At 48.6% G+C, this 17998-nt stretch overlaps 1 protein-coding gene across 1 annotated transcript; it reads left to right on the top strand.

The window, feature by feature from the left end:
* The first annotated feature begins 15941 nt into the window (after window positions 1–15941).
* On the top strand, window positions 15942–17909 carry LOC109148570 (L-ascorbate oxidase homolog). Its single transcript, XM_019296305.1, has one exon. The coding sequence runs from the start codon at window positions 16032–16034 to the stop codon at window positions 17709–17711; it is 1680 nt and encodes a 559-aa protein (XP_019151850.1). The 5' UTR covers window positions 15942–16031; the 3' UTR covers window positions 17712–17909.
* Window positions 17910–17998: the final 89 nt, after the last annotated feature.

The following is a 17998-nucleotide window of genomic DNA, read 5'->3' as shown; positions in this document are numbered from 1 at the left end:
TTTGTGCCACCTCAGGATGAAGTATTCAATCCTTCCTTACCTCTGGTTCCCATTTCCATTGAAGAAGAGTTTGTGCCACCAGCAGACACAGAAAGGGCTACTGCTAATGAGAATGATCAGGAAATTTCTAATGTTGCATCACCATATACAGCAAATGATCAGACAACCATTAATGAGACTGATGTGATCACTGACAATAATGGTGAATCAGACATGGGACAAGTTCCACAAGAAGGAAATACCAGTTGTGTACAACCTAGAAGATCTGAGAGAACCAGGCACATTCCCACCAGGTTACAGGACTACTACTGTCAGTTGATGATGAAAGACAATACAGATTGTAGAACTTCTCCACACTCACTGAACAAGGTCATCTCCTTGAACTCTCTTAGTCCTAGTCATAAGATATGTGTGATACTGCTAATTATACGTAAGCAATATGAAATAACTCGAGACCAATTAAAGCAAGTAAATGTCTTTATTGATCACGGTAGAGGCCCTAAGTACAATCTACTTGGTTGCTCTGAGTACCGACTGACTGCGGTCGGGATTCTCTAACAACAACCTATCGATCGTCCAAAAGTCCCCCACACTGTAGCTACTGTGGGTATTTATAGCCGCTGCGCCGGAGACAAGAATCCGGCCGTTCGGCATGTTTTCCACGTAGCCTCCACGTGTCGTCCTCCCGGGTGCCCTGTCTGTCGTCGTAGAGAGCCGCCACGTGTCCTTTATCAGCTCTCTCGCCAAAGGGCTACCGCTCGGTGATCGACACTGTCAGTCGGGCAACTCCCGACCGGGTTCTTCACAAGGAGCCCGACCTGTTACCTGCAAAGAGAAAGAGAAAAAGACGAAGGTACCTCGGTCGTGGTGAAGCTATGTCGGTCGGGATATTCCCTACCAAGAGCCCCCCAGCCCGGGCCTTTTTGACCGTCCGGGAAAAAACGGAACGGGATGAAGAAGCTCAACCGTCGGTCATAAACCCGACCTGCCAGCTGACATTCCTCTCCTCGCCACGTGTCGGCCACTGCCGGCCTCTGCGACTGCAACCGTCGCCTCGGAACCAGTGCGGGTCGTGTCAAGCAAGTGGGCTCGTTTCCCGCCTAAATGCTCTCCTATAAATAGGCTCTTGAGGCCCTCATTTGAACTTTCCTCACTCTTTTGCTTCAGTCGGTACTCTCAGAGAGCCCCGAGCAGAGCACCTTAACAAGGCAGTCGAGCAAGGAAACCTTCGAGCTTTCAACCGCAAAGTTCCTCCATTCGGTAAGTTCTCAACCCCTCCCTTTACTTTGCGCTTTCATTTATAAGTAGAACTGATAGGCCAACTAACTGTCCCGGACGTCTCAAGTCCCTTACTAACCCCGACCGACCTTTAGGTAGATCGAAATGACGGGCTCTGACAGCCAGAACGCCTCGATCGCGGACTATGACGAGGAGGTCGAGTACCTCAGCGACGAGGAGGTGGACATCATGTCCTACTCTCCCGAGGTCATCCACCGACCGGCGCCAACCCCCGAGCGGGCTTCCGAACAAGACAACGCGTCAAGCTCCTCTGGGTCATCGAGCTCCAGCTCAAGCGGATCGGGGAGTTCCGGCGAAGAGGAAGAAGAAGGAGCCTCATCAGGCAGACAGGGCTCCCCGCCCGAAGGCGTTAGGGAAACGCCTACCCGGGTGGTTGGGGACCACCCGGAAACTGCTCCTCGACGAGGCGACCGGGAAAATACTCCCGAGCCGGCCGAGGAAGACTCAGTTGGGCCAAGCGCACCAGCAGCAACGGAGTTCGAATTCTTGAACAGCGAGAATGTCGAACAGCAAATGAGCCGATTGACCAAAGGCGAAGCGGCTAGGATTGCTGAAAGGCTCAGAGGTCGGGTGGAATTTGACACGAGCCGAAAGTTAGGGAATGTGATCGATCGGCACCGGGGCAAGTGGATCGGGATGCATTACGACTCCCTGATGGCCCCGATCGCCATTCCCTTCCCCCCCCCTCTTGACGGCCTTCTTGGCATACTACCGGGTCGTCCTGGCTCAGATCTGCCCCAACTCGCACCGGATCATCGCCTGCTTTCCCCAGATATGCGCTCGGCACGAAGCCGCCTGCACGATGGAGTTATTCAACTACATCTACCAGGTCAAAGTTCTCCCGGGCAGCTACGGAGGCGGGTTTCTAATGCTGCAGTCTCGGGCGGACATGTGCGCCATCAAAGGCCTGCCCGGGAACAACAAGGGGTGGAAGAATAGAATTTTCTCCATCAAATACGATCCCTGGATCCTCCCGGTCGACCGCGCTTGGAGCACCCACTTTCGGAAACAAGTGGTGCCAGCCGAGACACAAGCGCTCAAGGAGACGGTCGCTCGGATCTCGAGCGAGCTGCACGAGTATACAATCTTCCGAACGGCTGAGAGTCTCGAGGCGGCTAAACTCCCGCCCCCTACGTATGAGCTACGGGAAAAATATCTGCCCGTACCTATGGGCGTGACGGTCGCCAAGCCGTCGAGGCGGAAGAAGAAAGGTTTAACCCGAGCTTCTCTTCCCGATCTAACTTTATATTCCGATCAATCTGACTTTGCTTCTTTATTTGCAGCCATGGCAGAGTTCGGAGACGAAGATGCCCCCCTTCCCCCGCCCGCCAAGATCTCCCTTGGCGGCAAAAAGAAGGCGAAGGCGAAGCTAGCCGGGGAAAAGGAGATCCCCTCGGCCCGACCGCTAAGCGCCTCGACCGTGAGGACGGCCGAGGGCTTCATCGTCGAGCCCTCAGATGTCCTGGTCACCCGGGTGGAAGTCGCCCAGGGCAAGGAGAAGGTCCCCGACCGAGGCGTGACCGAGGTGGGCGGCATGAAACGCCGCCGCGAACAACGCAGCCCGAGCCCTTCGGTCGGGCGAGAAAGGGACGCTACGTCCATACTGGCCCGGATCGGCAACGCCGGGCCAGCTAGGGAGGATTTGGGGAAGATGACCCCGACCCAAGTGGCCGAGAAGATTGGCTACGATCTGGCCGAGGTAAGCTCTCTTCCATTAACTCTCTCTTTTATGCAAATGTCTTCGACCGGGCTAACGCCGAACATCTTCTTGTACTGCAGATTTCCCGAGCGGCCCAACTCCTTCAAGGTCGGGCCATGCTGGCCGAAGAAGCCGACCACCACAAGAAAACGGCCGCTCGTCGCTTGAAGGAAATCAAGGACATCCAAGCCGAGCTGGAGAAGGCCCAGAAGGGCCTGAAAAAGAGCGAGGAAGACCGGGTCCTCGCAGAGAAAGTCGCCCAACGGGCGATCGGGGAGGCGAAAGAGCTGAAGGCCCGGCTCGATAATCCGAGCGAGCTGGTGCAGACTGTCTTCAAGGACAGCGAGTCGGGCTCAGCGTTTCTCACGGCGGCCCGGGGAACTAAGGTCGGAGAGGACCTGATCGTCTCCTTCGGCCGATGGGCGTTCAAGTCCGGGCAACGCAAAATGCTGGAGCGGGCCCGTACCCGGTTGGAGCAAGCTCTCGACGGAGAGGATCTTCAGCTGGTCCTGTCGGCTTTACCCCCGGACCTAGCCGACCCCGGCCCCTCCCCCTTCGCTCCCAAGGAAAAGGCGGCCGAGCCTGGGGCGTCGTCGGCGGCCACTTCGAGCGGGAAGGAAACAGCTGCCGGAGCTCGGGAATTGAAGAAGTAGACTAGGTTTCTTCTTCTTTTTGTAAAAGAGCGCTGATCGGGAGCCCGGTCCCGAATTTGTACCGGGCACTCTTTTTCAATCAATGAAACTCGTTTTTGTTAAACTTATATTGTTCGTCTTTCTTTCTGCTTTTTTACCTTTAGTCATGCACATGCTGACCCTTAATGCTCGACCTCATGGCCTTTTGGCCCGGTCCTGCACTACTCGATCCGTTCGACGCCCGACCTTATGGCTTTATGGCCTGGTCGTGCATCCGAGATTTCGACATCAAACTGGCCAACCTGATCGGGTTTACCCGGTCTCCAGGCCTTGTCAAAATTTTTGAAAATAAGTAAGCCTCTACGGTCGGGATACTTCCGAACGACGGGCCTGTAAATACTTCCTTTTAAGCCTCTACGGTCGGGATACTTCCGAACGACGGGCCTGTAAATACTTCCTTCATCCCAGCCCCCACACTATTGTGCTCTCATGGCACGAGTGAGTGCAATAGTGGACAAGAAGTGATCAGATCGGGGAATTATGTTGTGTGCTCCTGGCTTCCCCGACCGGTGGCGTGACTCGAATGTCCGTCGATGTGGAGCGCGTCTGACCGGTCGATAAATTCGCCCGGTCGGTGTAGCTTGAAGATAAATTGATCTGCGTGCACCGAAGGTAAAGAAAATGACCGACCGGGCCGCCGCATGCAAGCGGTCAAGCAATCACCGATCGTATATACATTAAAACCTTCCCGCTCGCAGGCGGTTAATATCCACAAACATAGGAATTTAACTACAAACGACGACCGGGACCTACACACAGGTCAAGCCCCCTCTTCGTCCAAAGATTACAAAAAATAGGCTTAATGCCTAAACATGACGAGGTGCTCGGAATTCCAAGTTCCCTCGATTACCCGACCAGTTGTTTTGTCTAGTCGGTACGTACCCGGCCGTATGATCGCGCTGATGATGTACGGCCCTTCCCAGTTTTGAGCTAGTTTTCCGCCCTCTAAAGGTTGACTGACCTCCCTTCGTCGCAGAACATAATCTCCCACCTGAAAATAACGAGGGTTGACCCGAACGTCTTTAGAACTTTTAACACGCTTCTGGTATTCGGCCATACGCCGAGCAGCTAGCTCTCTTTTTTCTTCGACCGCATCGAGGTCTATGGCCATTGCATGCTCATTCTCCTCCGCATTGTAGGTTCTCTCTCGATCAGTCGGGATCCAAGCCTCGATCGGGAGTCGGGCTTCAGCTCCATAAACCAGGGCGAAAGGGGTCTCCAAAGTAGCTTCCCTCGGGGTCGTCCGATAAGTCCATAAGACATATGGCAACTCATCGGCCCAACTACGACCGGCCGAGTGTAACTTCTTTTTCAGACCTTCCAAAATCGTCCGGTTCGCATTTTCCACTTGACCGTTTCCCTGCGGGTAAGCCACCGACGACCGGACGTGAGTTGTCCCGATCGTGGCCAAAAAGTTCTGGAAATACTGGCTTACGAATTGACGGCCGTTGTCGCTGATGAGATGCACGGGCACACCAAAGCGGGAAATCACATTTCGCCAAAGAAAACGAGCACATTGCTGAGAGGTGATCGTGGCTAAGGGCTCGGCTTCTATCCACTTGGAGAAATAATCAATGGCGACAATCACGAACCTTCTCCGAACAGAGAGCTGAGGGAAAGGGCCCAAGATGTCCACCCCCCACCTAGCGAAAGGAATGGCGGTCGTGACTGGCTGGTAGAAGGTTGCCGGTCGTCCAGGCATCCGGGCGAACAGTTGGCACGTCTCACATTCCCGAGCTAACTTTTCACAGTCTAGCTGGAGGGACGGCCAATAGTACCCGATCAGCATGATACGACGGGCCAGGGATCGGCCTCCTTGATGCGAAGAGCAAATTCCCGAGTGAAGTTCCTTCATGACTAAATCGGCCTCAAACGCGGTCAAGCAACGCATGAGAGGGCCTCCATACGATCGCCTGTAGAGACGGCCATTCAAGACCTGGAACCTCGGGGCTCTCAACTTGGCCTTTCGAGCACGCTGAGGGTCGTCTGGAAGTCGACCGTGCTCGAGGAACTCCTTCAGATTGGTGATCCAATTGTCTTCTGCCGGTTGGATTGGATTGACCGGTAGACGATGGATGCTATGTCTCGGGATCACCAACATCCGAGCTATCTTCGACAAGTGTTCCGGGGCGTCTTGAGCCAATTTAGATAAGATATCCGCGTCGGCATTATCCAATCGGGGTATGTGTCGGACGGTATACCCTCGGAACTGAGCGAGCTTCTCCATGGCAAGATCTCGGTAAAGCTGCAGACGCTCTCCATTGACTTCATAATCCCCGAGAACTTGCCCGACCACGAGCGCGGAATCTGTCTGAGCTCGGATGTACTCAGCCCCCAAGTCCCGAGCGCACTGTAAGCCATTAACAAATGCTTCGTACTCGGCTTCGTTATTGGTCGGGTGGAACTGGTACATTAGAGCAAAATAGACTTTGAATCCTTCCGGGCTCGTGACCACCACTCCTCCTCCTGCTCCCTTCTTGCTACTTGACCCATCAGTAGCCAACGACCACCACTCGGCCTCGGGATCCGCAACCTCGGGAGGTCGGGTATCCCGGGCGGTGCACTCGACCAAGAAATCAGCAAGAGCTTGACCTTTGATAGCTGGTCTTGGTCGGTATTCGATCGCATATTGTGTCAGCATTAACGCCCACTTGACTAGGCGGCCGGAGGATGAAGCAGTTCGGAGGACTGGCCCGATCGGCTGATCGGTCAACACGCGAATTGCTCGACCTTGGAAGTAGGGAGCCAACTTCTTCGCGGCAATGTATAAGGCGTAGACGACCTTCTCTAGCCGGGAGTACCGGAGCTCGGGACCATGTAGCGCGTGGCTTACATAGTACACCGGTCGCTGGACCCCTTTCGGATCGGTTCGGCACAACACTGCGCTTACTGCACGATCGGAGACGGCGAGGTACACGTCTAGCTTTTCTCCGAGCTCGGGCTTTGAGAGCACGATCGGTGACATGAGATATTCCTTCAGCTCATCAAAAGCCGCCCGGCATTCTTCGTCCCAGACGAATCCATTAACCTTCCGCAATACCTTGAAGAAAGGTAAAGCGCGCTCGGCTAGCTTGGAGAGGAACCGGCTGAGGGCTGCCAACCGACCGGTCAATTGCTGGACTTCCCGAACGGTGGAAGGTGGTTGCATGTCCAGAATCGCTTTTACTTTGGCCGGGTTGGGCTCAATTCCTCTCTTGGTCATCATATAGCCGAGGAACTTGCCGGTTTGAACCGCGAATGTGCACTTGGTCGGGTTCAACCGTAACTGGTACTTCCTCATGATCTGGAAGCACTCCTGGAGGTCTCGAGTGTGGTCGGATCGGTCCCGACTCTTGACCAGCATATCATCGATGTAAGCTTCCATCGTTCGGCCCAATAGATCGGCAAAGAGCATGTTAACCATCCTCTGATAGGTCGCTCCTGCGTTCCGCAGGCCGAACGGCATCACTCGGTAACAATACAGCCCATCCGGGGTCACGAAGGCTGTCTTGCTCTCGTCTTCATGGTGCATCATGATCTGATGGTACCCCTTGAAGGCATCCATGAAGCTCATTAATTCGGCCCCGGCCGTCTCGTCGACCATCTGGTGAATGCTCGGTAGAGGATACGGGTCGAGCGGACAGGCCTTGTTGAGGTCCGTAAAATCGATGCACATCCTCCATGCTGGGGGCTTAGGAACAAGAACGATATTTGCCACCCACTCGGGATAGACCACCGGACGGATGTGCTCGATCGCCGCCATCTTTTTGACTTCTTCTCTGACAAATTCGCGGCGATCGGAGGAAAGGTGTCGTGTCTTCTGCACGACCGGCTTTGCTGCGGGATCGACGGCTAACTTGTGACAGATGACCGACCGATCGATCCCGGGCATGTCTTCGGGCCCCAACGCAAAGATATCAGCATACTCCCGGAGTATGGCCAAAACTTCCGCTCGAAGCTCGGGGGTGAGGGCTCGGCCAATCTTGATCTTCCTATCCGGGCGGTCCTCGGACAGGGGAACTTCTTCTATTTCTTCGGAAGGCTCGGGTTGTTCCTTCCGATCCTTAGCCTCCTCCTTGGCTATGGTGTTCACCCGGGAAGACGGACCGGAGTCGCGTCTATTAACCGCTCGGGTGTAACATTTCCGGGCGGACTGGACATCGCCACGGACCACACCGACCCCATTAGGGGTGGGGAATTTCATGCATAGGTGAGGCATAGAAATTATCCCACCGATCTTCATAATGGCGGGTCGGCCCAAGATTATGTTGTGGACGCAATGGAGGTTGACCACAACAAATTCCAGCTCCGTTTTGATCGATTTTGGAGGTGCGCCAATCTCGACCGGGAGCGCTATTTTCCCCTCGGGGTAAATAAGAGCCCCGGTAAATCCTGACAGTGGTACACCGACCGGAGTCAGCTCCTTCCTGTCGAGGCCAAGCTTCTCAAAGACGTCCAAGTATAGGACGTTCACACTGCTGCCCGTATCAACCATAACCCTCTGGACGTCCGTCCCCTTAACGTCGATCGTGACCACAAGCGCCTCCATGCCGTGGTCACTGCTGGTAGGTTGGTCTTCGAGGGTGAAGGTTATGGGTTCCATTTTCTGCCTCTTCCCGGTCTCCCGGGAGTCCACTATAGCGACCGGGCAATTTGTCCTCGGTCGGGAAGCATCTTCCAGCCCACCAAAAATGACATGTATGGTAGGCTTTCCGGACGGGCGACCGGTAGACGGAGGGTCAGGGTCCCGTCGGTCATCATGACAATCGTCTCTTCGACCATCTCTTCGGTCCTGACCTGGCCGATCGGAGCGGTGATGAGAGCGCCGCTGTTCCCTCCGATCGGTATTCCTCTTGGGGTCCTCTCTCCTTCCCACACACTTGTCCAACTTTCCTTGATTGAGCAAATCTTCCAATAGTTGGAGCAAGTTGGTGCACTCTTCGGTGTCATGCCCAGCACATCGATGGTAAGCGCAATGCTTACTCTTGTCCGAGCCATCTCGATCGGGATGGGGCAGCTTGATGAGGTTGCATGACTGGGCATACTGCATGGCCTCCGCTGCGGACCGGTTCAAGGCCGTAAACTCACCAGTCCTGGTGCGGGATCGGGGGTGGTCGTCACCCGATCGGTGTTCCGCCCGGCCGGCTGGTTTACGAGATGAAGATCCGACTTCCTGCGAGCGCTTTACGGCGTTCGCCTCGCCAGCATTGGCGTAATCTGTGACCCTTCGAAGGGCCTCCTCATACGTGGTCGGGGGGTGTAGGATGAAGTCTTGATACAAATGTCCCGCCCGAAGAGATATGTGAAGCATATGGGTGGCGGTCGCATCGTCCATAGGCTCGACCTCCCCGACCGCTGCCTTCCACTTGACGAGGAAATCGGTCAAGCTTTCCCCTTCTAGCTGCTTGGCATTCTCAAGATACATGTAGGACTTTCTCACCACTTTGGAAGTGATGAACTTTCTTACAAATTTGATCGCCAGGGTCTCAAATTTATCGATCGACCCCGGTTGCAGGGTTCGGAACCACTCTGCTGCCCGACCGGTGAGGGTCGAGTAGAAGGCCCTGCACATCACGGCGTCCGAAACGCCCTTCAGCATCATGTTGCTGAAAAAATCATTCACGTGGGCCTCAGGATCTGCCCGTCCGTCATAACTCTTCTCTCCAGAGACCTTCAAGTCGAGCGGGTAAGGCTGGGCCATTACCGCTGCTGTGAAAGGCGTCTGGTGCAGGGTCAATTGGTTGACCGGGGGTGTTGCAGGGTACACATTCCTGAGCTGCGCAACTTCCGCCTGGAGGTTATAGAGCAATCCTCGGGTTTCATTGAGCTCGGCGGCTTGAGCGGCTTGGGCTGTATCCCGAGCGCGTCGCCGTCGGTGAGATCTCGACCCGCTATACCCAGATGAAGCCTCCTGACTAGCCTCCTGCATCTGTACGTCTTCTTGCCCGCGGTTCGGGTCTTGGGGTCCCAAACGCTGGCGCATCTCCGGTCGAAGACGATCAAAAGCCGCCGCCCGGGCAGTTTCTTCAGGGTCCTCCGCTTGGACGGCCTGAGCTGGTGCCTCCATCGCATCAGCACCCCCCGACCCCAACCGCGAATGAGCCGAGCGTCGAGCCCGGGATGCGGACTGACGCTGCGGCTCTACTTGTGCGGTCGGTTGTACTGGAGGGGCGGCGGCTGGAGCTGTATAAGCAGGCGTATATGGTGGATAACCAACCGGGGGAGTGTAGCACATCGGTTGGCCTGGCCAATACCCATACGGCGGAGGTGGGACCGGGTACGGATACTGGGCGGGATACATCATCGGCTGCTGCTGGTATGGCAGACCGGGTGTTGGGTATCCCGGTTGTATGTAATTCACCGGCTGTTGGGCGGCCGGGTATGCATTTGATGGATGCGGTGGTGAGAGGTTGAGGTTTAGATCGACCGTCTGACCTTGCTGTTGGGTAGCGTGATGGTCAGATGAGCTCGCCACATCTGCTTGGTCGTCGGCGAAGTTGTTATATGCCCACGGATACATCGTTGCAAAGAGGCCGAGTGCTCGTCAAGACGTAGCTTTGTTGCACTGATCCCCACGGACGGCGCCAAAATGATACTGCTAATTATACGTAAGCAATATGAAATAACTCGAGACCAATTAAAGCAAGTAAATGTCTTTATTGATCACGGTAGAGGCCCTAAGTACAATCTACTTGGTTGCTTTGAGTACCGACTGACTGCGGTCGGGATTCTCTAACAACAACCTATCGATCGTCCAAAAGTCCCCCACACTGTAGCTACTGTGGGTATTTATAGCCGCTGCGCCGGAGACAAGAATCCGGCCGTTCGGCATGTTTTCCACGTAGCCTCCACGTGTCGTCCTCCCGGGTGCCCTGTCTGTCGTCGTAGAGAGCCGCCACGTGTCCTTTATCAGCTCTCTCGCCAAAGGGCTACCGCTCGGTGATCGACACTGTCAGTCCGGCAACTCCCGACCGGGTTCTTCACAAGGAGCCCGACCTGTTACCTGCAAAGAGAAAGAGAAAAAGACGAAGGTACCTCGGTCGTGGTGAAGCTATGTCGGTCGGGATATTCCCTACCAATGTGCATCATCCATTTCATCTACATGTGAACCACAATCGTATCATGAATCAGTTCAACATGAATCATGGAGAAGGGCTATGCAGAATGAGATAGAAGCTTTAGTTGCTAATAATACATGGACATTGACAGAATTACCTCCAGGAAAATGTCCAATTGGCTGTAAGTGGGTATATAAGATCAAACACAAAGCAGATGGTTCTATAGAAAGATACAAGACAAGGTTGGTTGCAAAAGGGTATACTCAGCAACTAGGGGTTAACTACACTTAAACCTTCTCACTAGTTGCTAGAATGACAACAATTAGGACCTTTTTGGCTGTGGCAGTTGCAAAGGGGTGGGATATTCACCAGTTAGACATTAACAATGCCTTCCTACATGGAGATTTAGAGGAGGAAGTTTACATGGTCTTACCTCCTGGTTTTCAAAGCAACAGTTCCAAACAAGTCTGCAGGTTATTAAGGTCCTTGTATGGCCTAAAACAAGCCAGCAGGCAGTGGAATGTCAAGCTCACCAAAGCCCTTAAAGCCACTGGTTTCCAACAATCCACAGCTGATCCTTCATTGTTCACTAAGACTTCAGAAAACTCTTTCACTGTCTTGCTCATATATGTTGATGATATACTTGTAGCTGGAACAGATTCAGCACAAATCAGTGAACTCAAGTCATTCTTAGACAAATCATTCAAAATCAAGGACCTTGGCCACTTGAATTATTTCCTAGGCATTGAAGCCTTCAGAACAGCTCATGGGATTAATATTTGTCAAAGAAAGTACACTATGGAGATACTGAAGGAGAATGGGTTTCTGGAAGCTAAACCTGCTAAAACACCAGCTATTTCAGGTCAGAAGCTTAATTGCCTGGAAGGTACCCTCATTGACAACCCTGAACTGTACAGGAAGATGATTGGCAAACTCCTATGCCTAACAAACACAAGGCAAGAGATCTCTCTTGCTGTTCAACAACTAAGCCAATTTGTTGACAAGCCCACAAATATTCATCTCACAGCTGCTCACAGGGTCCTTAGGTACCTCAAATGATCTCCAGGAAAAGGTCTATTCTATCCCACAAACACTTAGATCAGATTACAAGGGTTCTCAGACTCTGACTGGGCAAATTGCACAGAAACAAGGAAATCTGTAACTGGTTACTGCATCTATTTTGGAGATGCTTTGATCTCATGGAGGACCAAGAAGCAACCCACAGTGTCAAGGTCCTCCTCTGAGGCAGAATACAGGGCCCTAGCCTCCACTGTTTGTGAAATTCAATGGCTGCAATACTTACTAACAGACTTGAATGTAATCTTTGATAAGCCAACAAGTCTATTTTTTGACAATCAATCTGCAATTGCCATTGGAGAGAACCATGTCTTCCATGAGCGTACCAAACACATTGAGATAGATTGTCATGTTGTCAAGCAAAAGGTGCAAGAAGGGCTGATCAGACTGCTGCCAATTCCTTCATCTCAACAGACTGCAGATGGCTTCACAAAAGCCTTGCCAAAGCCAGCTTTTGACACTTTCCACTCTAAGCTGGGCCTTCAAGATGTTCATGCTCCAGCTTATAGGGGTGTTCAATCGGTTAACCGAACCGTTTTAACCGAAGTTTTTTTTACTTTAACCGTTAACCGAACCGAAGTTTGCTCTACCGAGTTCACCGAATCGAAATTTTTTTCGGTTAACCGATTAACCGAACTTTTTAAAGCTAAAATTTAAAATTCTAAAAATAACACCTAAACTAATAAATCCAATTAAAATAAAATACATATCATAATAAATTCATAACAAAATATAAAAAACATGAATTATAAACTCCAAACATCCATAACTTCAAATTAGTATATATATATATATATATATATATATATATATATATATATATATATATATATATATATATATATATATATATATATATATATATATATATATATTAAAAACTTCGGTTAACCGTTCAGTTAATTCGGTTAACCGACCTTTCGAACCGAATTAACCGTTAACCGAAATTTTAAAATTCCTTTAACCATTAACCGAACCGAAAAAGTTCGGTTCGAAAATGGTTAACCGAACTTTGTCGGTTCGGTCGGTTAACCGAAAATTATCCGAAGTTTGCACACCCCTACCAGCTTAAGGGGGGTGATGAAGTGCATGATACAGTGTGGACCAATGCCAAGGGCATTCTTGTATTTTCCTTCTGTCATAACTGTTTCTGTTATAACTGCTAGGTCTTCAATTAGTCCTGCATATATAAGCTTTGTTCTCTTTCCCTTTTCCGGCTGTAAGAACAATATGGTGATCAATGCCAGTTGCTACCTTCTCACTTTCCATCTTAGCTTTGAATAGAATCTACAGAGTTTCAACTCTTCCAACATTTACTGCCATACTACAAAATTTTATATAGAATTCTACTACATAAACTCCTAAATCATACTTCCTAAATTTTATTTCCTAATGTGGCGAACACTGATAGACTACTTTTTTCATGTAGATCGCAATACAACTGTCTACATCAAGATTTTGTATGTGAGAGTAAAAGTTGGAAATAGAAAATAAGAGTACATGTAATATTTTTATATATATATATATAATATAATAGTAATTGGTAAGTCAAACAATGAGATTGCAATTAAAAAGGTATGTTTGTTGCAATATGAGATATGACATTGTATATAAAGCAATATAATAATCACGCAATGAACAAGTAGATATTATAATCATATATAAACCACCATAATCATTCGTGTCCACCAATTATGCACGAAATGGGAATGCATATATATAGATTACCATCAACTAATTTTATGGCAATAATTATAAATAAAGGTAATAGAGTATGCATTACTATGTTTAATTATGCAAAGTTTATTTCTTTCTAATTCTTCCAAAAGGCTGAACTCCAATCCTAAGGGCCCCACACCCCGACCCGACAGAGTATTTGAGAGGATGTAAATAATGGTAACTCAACTGAACATGAACCACAAAAGCTAGACTGTGCTCACTGCGCACAAGAAACACCCCCCTCTCACTTTGTGAGGTTGCTCCCACACTACCACTGGTGAGACTCAATGCCTGATCATTCTTCCAAAGTTTCACCTCATTTCTTTCTTATTCTACTTTGCGTACTAGATCACCGCACGCCATCGTCGGAAACAGTGTAGATGCTGGCAACCCTCCATCCCCCCTAGGCAAACAAGGAGATGCAGTAGTAACCATGGATGACACATGTCATCTCCAGCAAATCGCACAATTCAGTCCGGCAATGACAATAATCTCGAAGGTATTTCAAAAAATATTTATATATATTCAACAATATATGTATTTCGAAAGTAAATATATACCAAACATTATAGTTGGTAAATTGCAAGCATTCATATGCATATATCAATATATGCTTGCACATTTCAATATGTATACAAAACTCCAAACAAATATAAATTACATATAAAAAATATATATCATGCAATATAAGCAACTAGTATAGGTAGAGATAAGCATAGATCGAACATGAGTGTACCTCCAACCATAGTTGATTACTTGATTCTTACATTGCACTATTGCATCAAGAACATTGTTGTTGTTCGCCAAAGATGTAGTTCACAATCGTTATACCGTGCACCACGGCGCACATAGCACTGTGCACCCCGCGCCTCCCAAAATGACGACGATTTGTTAAGTTGTGTGGAGAGTTGACGCGACAGAGTGCATGTGTATTCTGTTATATAATTATGTACATTATGTTATACCATTATGTACATTATGTTATACAATTATGTACATTTTTTTAATACAATTATGTATATCCGAAACATGAAATTTATGTGTATTATATATTATGTTAGATTATGTGTATTATCTTTTCAAAAAAGAGTATGTGTATTTTGTTATACAATTATGTATATTCTATTATACAATTATGTACATTTTCGAAACATGAGATTTTTTTTTAAAGAAGTTTGGGCGCCCTGGTGCACGATATAAATTGCGTGTAATTCATGTTTATAACATGTTGTGATTAGGCCATTAGCTCAAACATATGGATCAAAAACAAATGTAGATAAAGAGTAGTAGAGGAAAGATAAAGAACAAAATAAGCCCTGGGAGCCACATCCATCTTCTTATCTTATTCCAATACACAGGAGAATATATACAACATAATTAAGTAGTGAATTAATGATATAGCCGTTACAAACATTACAAAACTAATAATAATGTCCATAATAAATAAAATAGAATATAATTATTAACGTTATGGTATAAAGCCAATATAATCAAGTTTTTTTTTTTTTTTATTAGAGTTAATTAACGATTTGGTCACTCAATTATTAGCGAACTGTCAATGTAGTCCCTCAATCGCTTATTCATCGATTTAGTCCCCGAAAACAATTATTTTTAGTCGATTTAGTCCCTCCGACCGTCGATTTGGTCCCCGAAAACAATTATTTTGAGTCGATTTAGTCCCTCTAGCCATCGACGGAAGACTGCCTGAGGGACTAAATCAACTAAAAATAATTATTTTCGGAGACCAAATCGATGAATAAGCAATTGAGGGGCTACATTGACAGTTCGCTAATAATTGAGGGACCAAATTATTCATTAACTCTTAAAAAAATTTAAAATTATTTTATGTAAACTCCATTCATTATCAATCTAATACTATGTAACGTACACGTATGATGCATTTCCAATATAAGATGTCCATATATTACTTGTAAATGCATTTTTTTGAAGAGGGGTGGTAAACATGAAAGTAATTGTTCTTTATACTCATTAAAAATCATAAATTCATCAAATTTAATTGTATTTTTTAAAATGTTTTTTTTTTTTTTTACGTTGTAATTGTAAAATTAAATGAATATAATTAATAAATTTTCTATTTTCTCCCCTAACTTTTTTTTTTTTTTTGGATGGGTCCATACTATATATTTGGCCAATTTGTTTCTATCTCTTTTCAATTTTTACTACCTCTTAATTATTAAATCTTTATCTAGAATAGTTTCAATATCAAATACTATATATATGGATGGCAAAGAAAAGCAAGAAAATGTCAAATTTAAGTTGCAGAGAAAATAGGTCTAAAAGTAGGGTGAGCCACAAAAAGGGGTGGAGGGAGTTACGACTAACCAGTGGTGAAGTGATGAATGGAGCAAGGTATAAGAACGGCGATGGTGGACATGGAGAACACACAACCCAAAAAAACTGAGAGCCAGCAACCCCTCTTCTTCAGATCCAATAAAAAAAAAAAACAAAACAGAAAAAATCCCACAGCGAAAAAAATAATAATATCAAATGAAGAAGAGCAGCCCATGGGTGGCGGTTACGGTGTTGTTGTGTCTCTCCGTCGCGGCGGTGGTGGTGCAGGCGGAGGATCCCTACCTTTTCTTCGAGTGGAAAGTGACGTTCGGCACCATCTCCCCCTTTGGTGTCCCCCAACAAGCTATTCTCATCAATGGTAAATTGCCGGGTCCTAGGATCAATGCCACTTCCAATAACAACGTTGTGGTTAATGTGTTTAACGAGTTGGATGAGCCTTTGCTGTTCCAATGGAATGGGATCCAGCACCGCAAGAATTCTTGGCAAGATGGCATGCCCGGAACCAATTGCCCTATCATGCCCGGAACCAACTTCACCTATCATTTCCAGGTGAAGGATCAGATCGGCACTTATTTCTACTTCCCCTCCACCGGCATGCTACGCGCTGCCGGTGGCTATGGCCCGCTCACCATTCACAGCCGTCCCCTCATCCCCGTCCCCTTCGACTGGCCCGCCGATGAATTCCACATCTTTCTCAGTGATTGGTACAATAAGGGCCACAAGGGACTGAAGAAACTCCTCACCGAAGGTCGATCTATTGCCCGGCCTAACGGGATCACTATCAATGCCAAGCACGGCAGCGTGGGGGACAAGCTCGAGCCCATTGCGACCATGGAGAAAGGGAAGACCTACAGGTTTAGGGTTTGCAATGTGGGGTTGAGGACCTCCATCAACTTCCGGTTCCAAGGCCACTCCATGAAGCTGGTGGAGCTCGAAGGCTCACACGTTGTTCAGAACGATTACGACTCGATGGACATGCATGTGGGACATTGTCTCGCGGTCCTCGTCACGGCAGACCAAGAGCCTAAGGATTATTACTTGGTGGCCACCAGTAGGTTCTTTAAGGAGACCTACTCGAGTGTGGCCCTTATTAGCTATGCCGGTGGCAAAGGCGTCCCACCAGCGTCCGAGCTGCCCCCACCCCCACCCGAAGGCATCCCGGGGATCGCATGGTCCATGAACCAATTCAGATCATTCAGGTGGAACTTGACCGCTAGCGCGGCCCGCCCCAATCCTCAAGGCTCGTACCATTACGGTCAGATCGAGATCACCCGCACCATCAAGTTAGTGGCCAGCAAGAGCCACGAGGGGGACAAAGTCCGGTACGCCATCAACGGCGTGTCCCATGTGGACCCCGAAACCCCATTGAAGCTGGCCGAGTACTTCCAAGTCCCGGAGAAAGTTTTCAAGTACGACATCATGAAAGACAACCCCCCGGAGGATCTCACCAAGGTGACCGTCGCCCCTAACGTCGTGAACGCCACCCACCGCAACTTCGTGGAAATCATCTTCGAGAACCACGAGAAGACCATCCAGAGCTACCACATCAACGGGTACTCGTTCTTCGCGGTGGCCATCGAGCCAGGGAAGTGGTCGCCGGAGAAGAGAAAGAATTACAACTTGGTGGATGCGGTGTACCGGTTTAACATCCAAGTGTACCCCAACAGCTGGGCCGCCGTGATGACCACCTTGGACAACGCGGGAATGTGGAATGTGAGGTCACAAATGTGGGAGAGGTTTTACTTGGGACAACAATTCTATTTCAGCGTCCTCTCCCCCGCACGCTCTCTCAAAGATGAGTACAATATTCCAGACAATTACACACTATGTGGTATAGTCAAGGGCTTGCCCAAGCCAGCTCCATACACCATCTAATTTATTTATACTCCCTTATTAAAAATTTTATTTATATATCGGGCAGGGTTAGACCAACAACCAACCTTATAGTCTACTCTATATGAACACGCACCCCGCAGCAACAAATGATGTATTAATTTATTATTATTATTATTATTATTATTATTATGTAATCCCATTTCCTTTATATATGTTACCTTGAATAAAGACTTCTGTTTACTTTATCTGCATGATATTTATTATTTGGTCTATCTAGCTTTTCTCATGTGCTATATCTCTTTTGAGATATTCATTTTGATTCTGGC

This window comes from Ipomoea nil, unplaced genomic scaffold, assembly GCF_001879475.1.
Source record: "Ipomoea nil cultivar Tokyo-kokei standard unplaced genomic scaffold, Asagao_1.1 scaffold2144, whole genome shotgun sequence".
NCBI lineage: Eukaryota > Viridiplantae > Streptophyta > Magnoliopsida > Solanales > Convolvulaceae > Ipomoea > Ipomoea nil.
Note: the sequence above shows the minus strand (reverse complement) of the source record. Positions and strands in the feature narration are given on the sequence as shown.

What these genes read in the sequence shown, in the direction of transcription:
- LOC109148570 (XM_019296305.1), top strand. Translation starts at nt 16,032, where the DNA reads ATGAAGAAGAGCAGCCCATGGGTGGCGGTTACGGTGTTGTTGTGTCTC.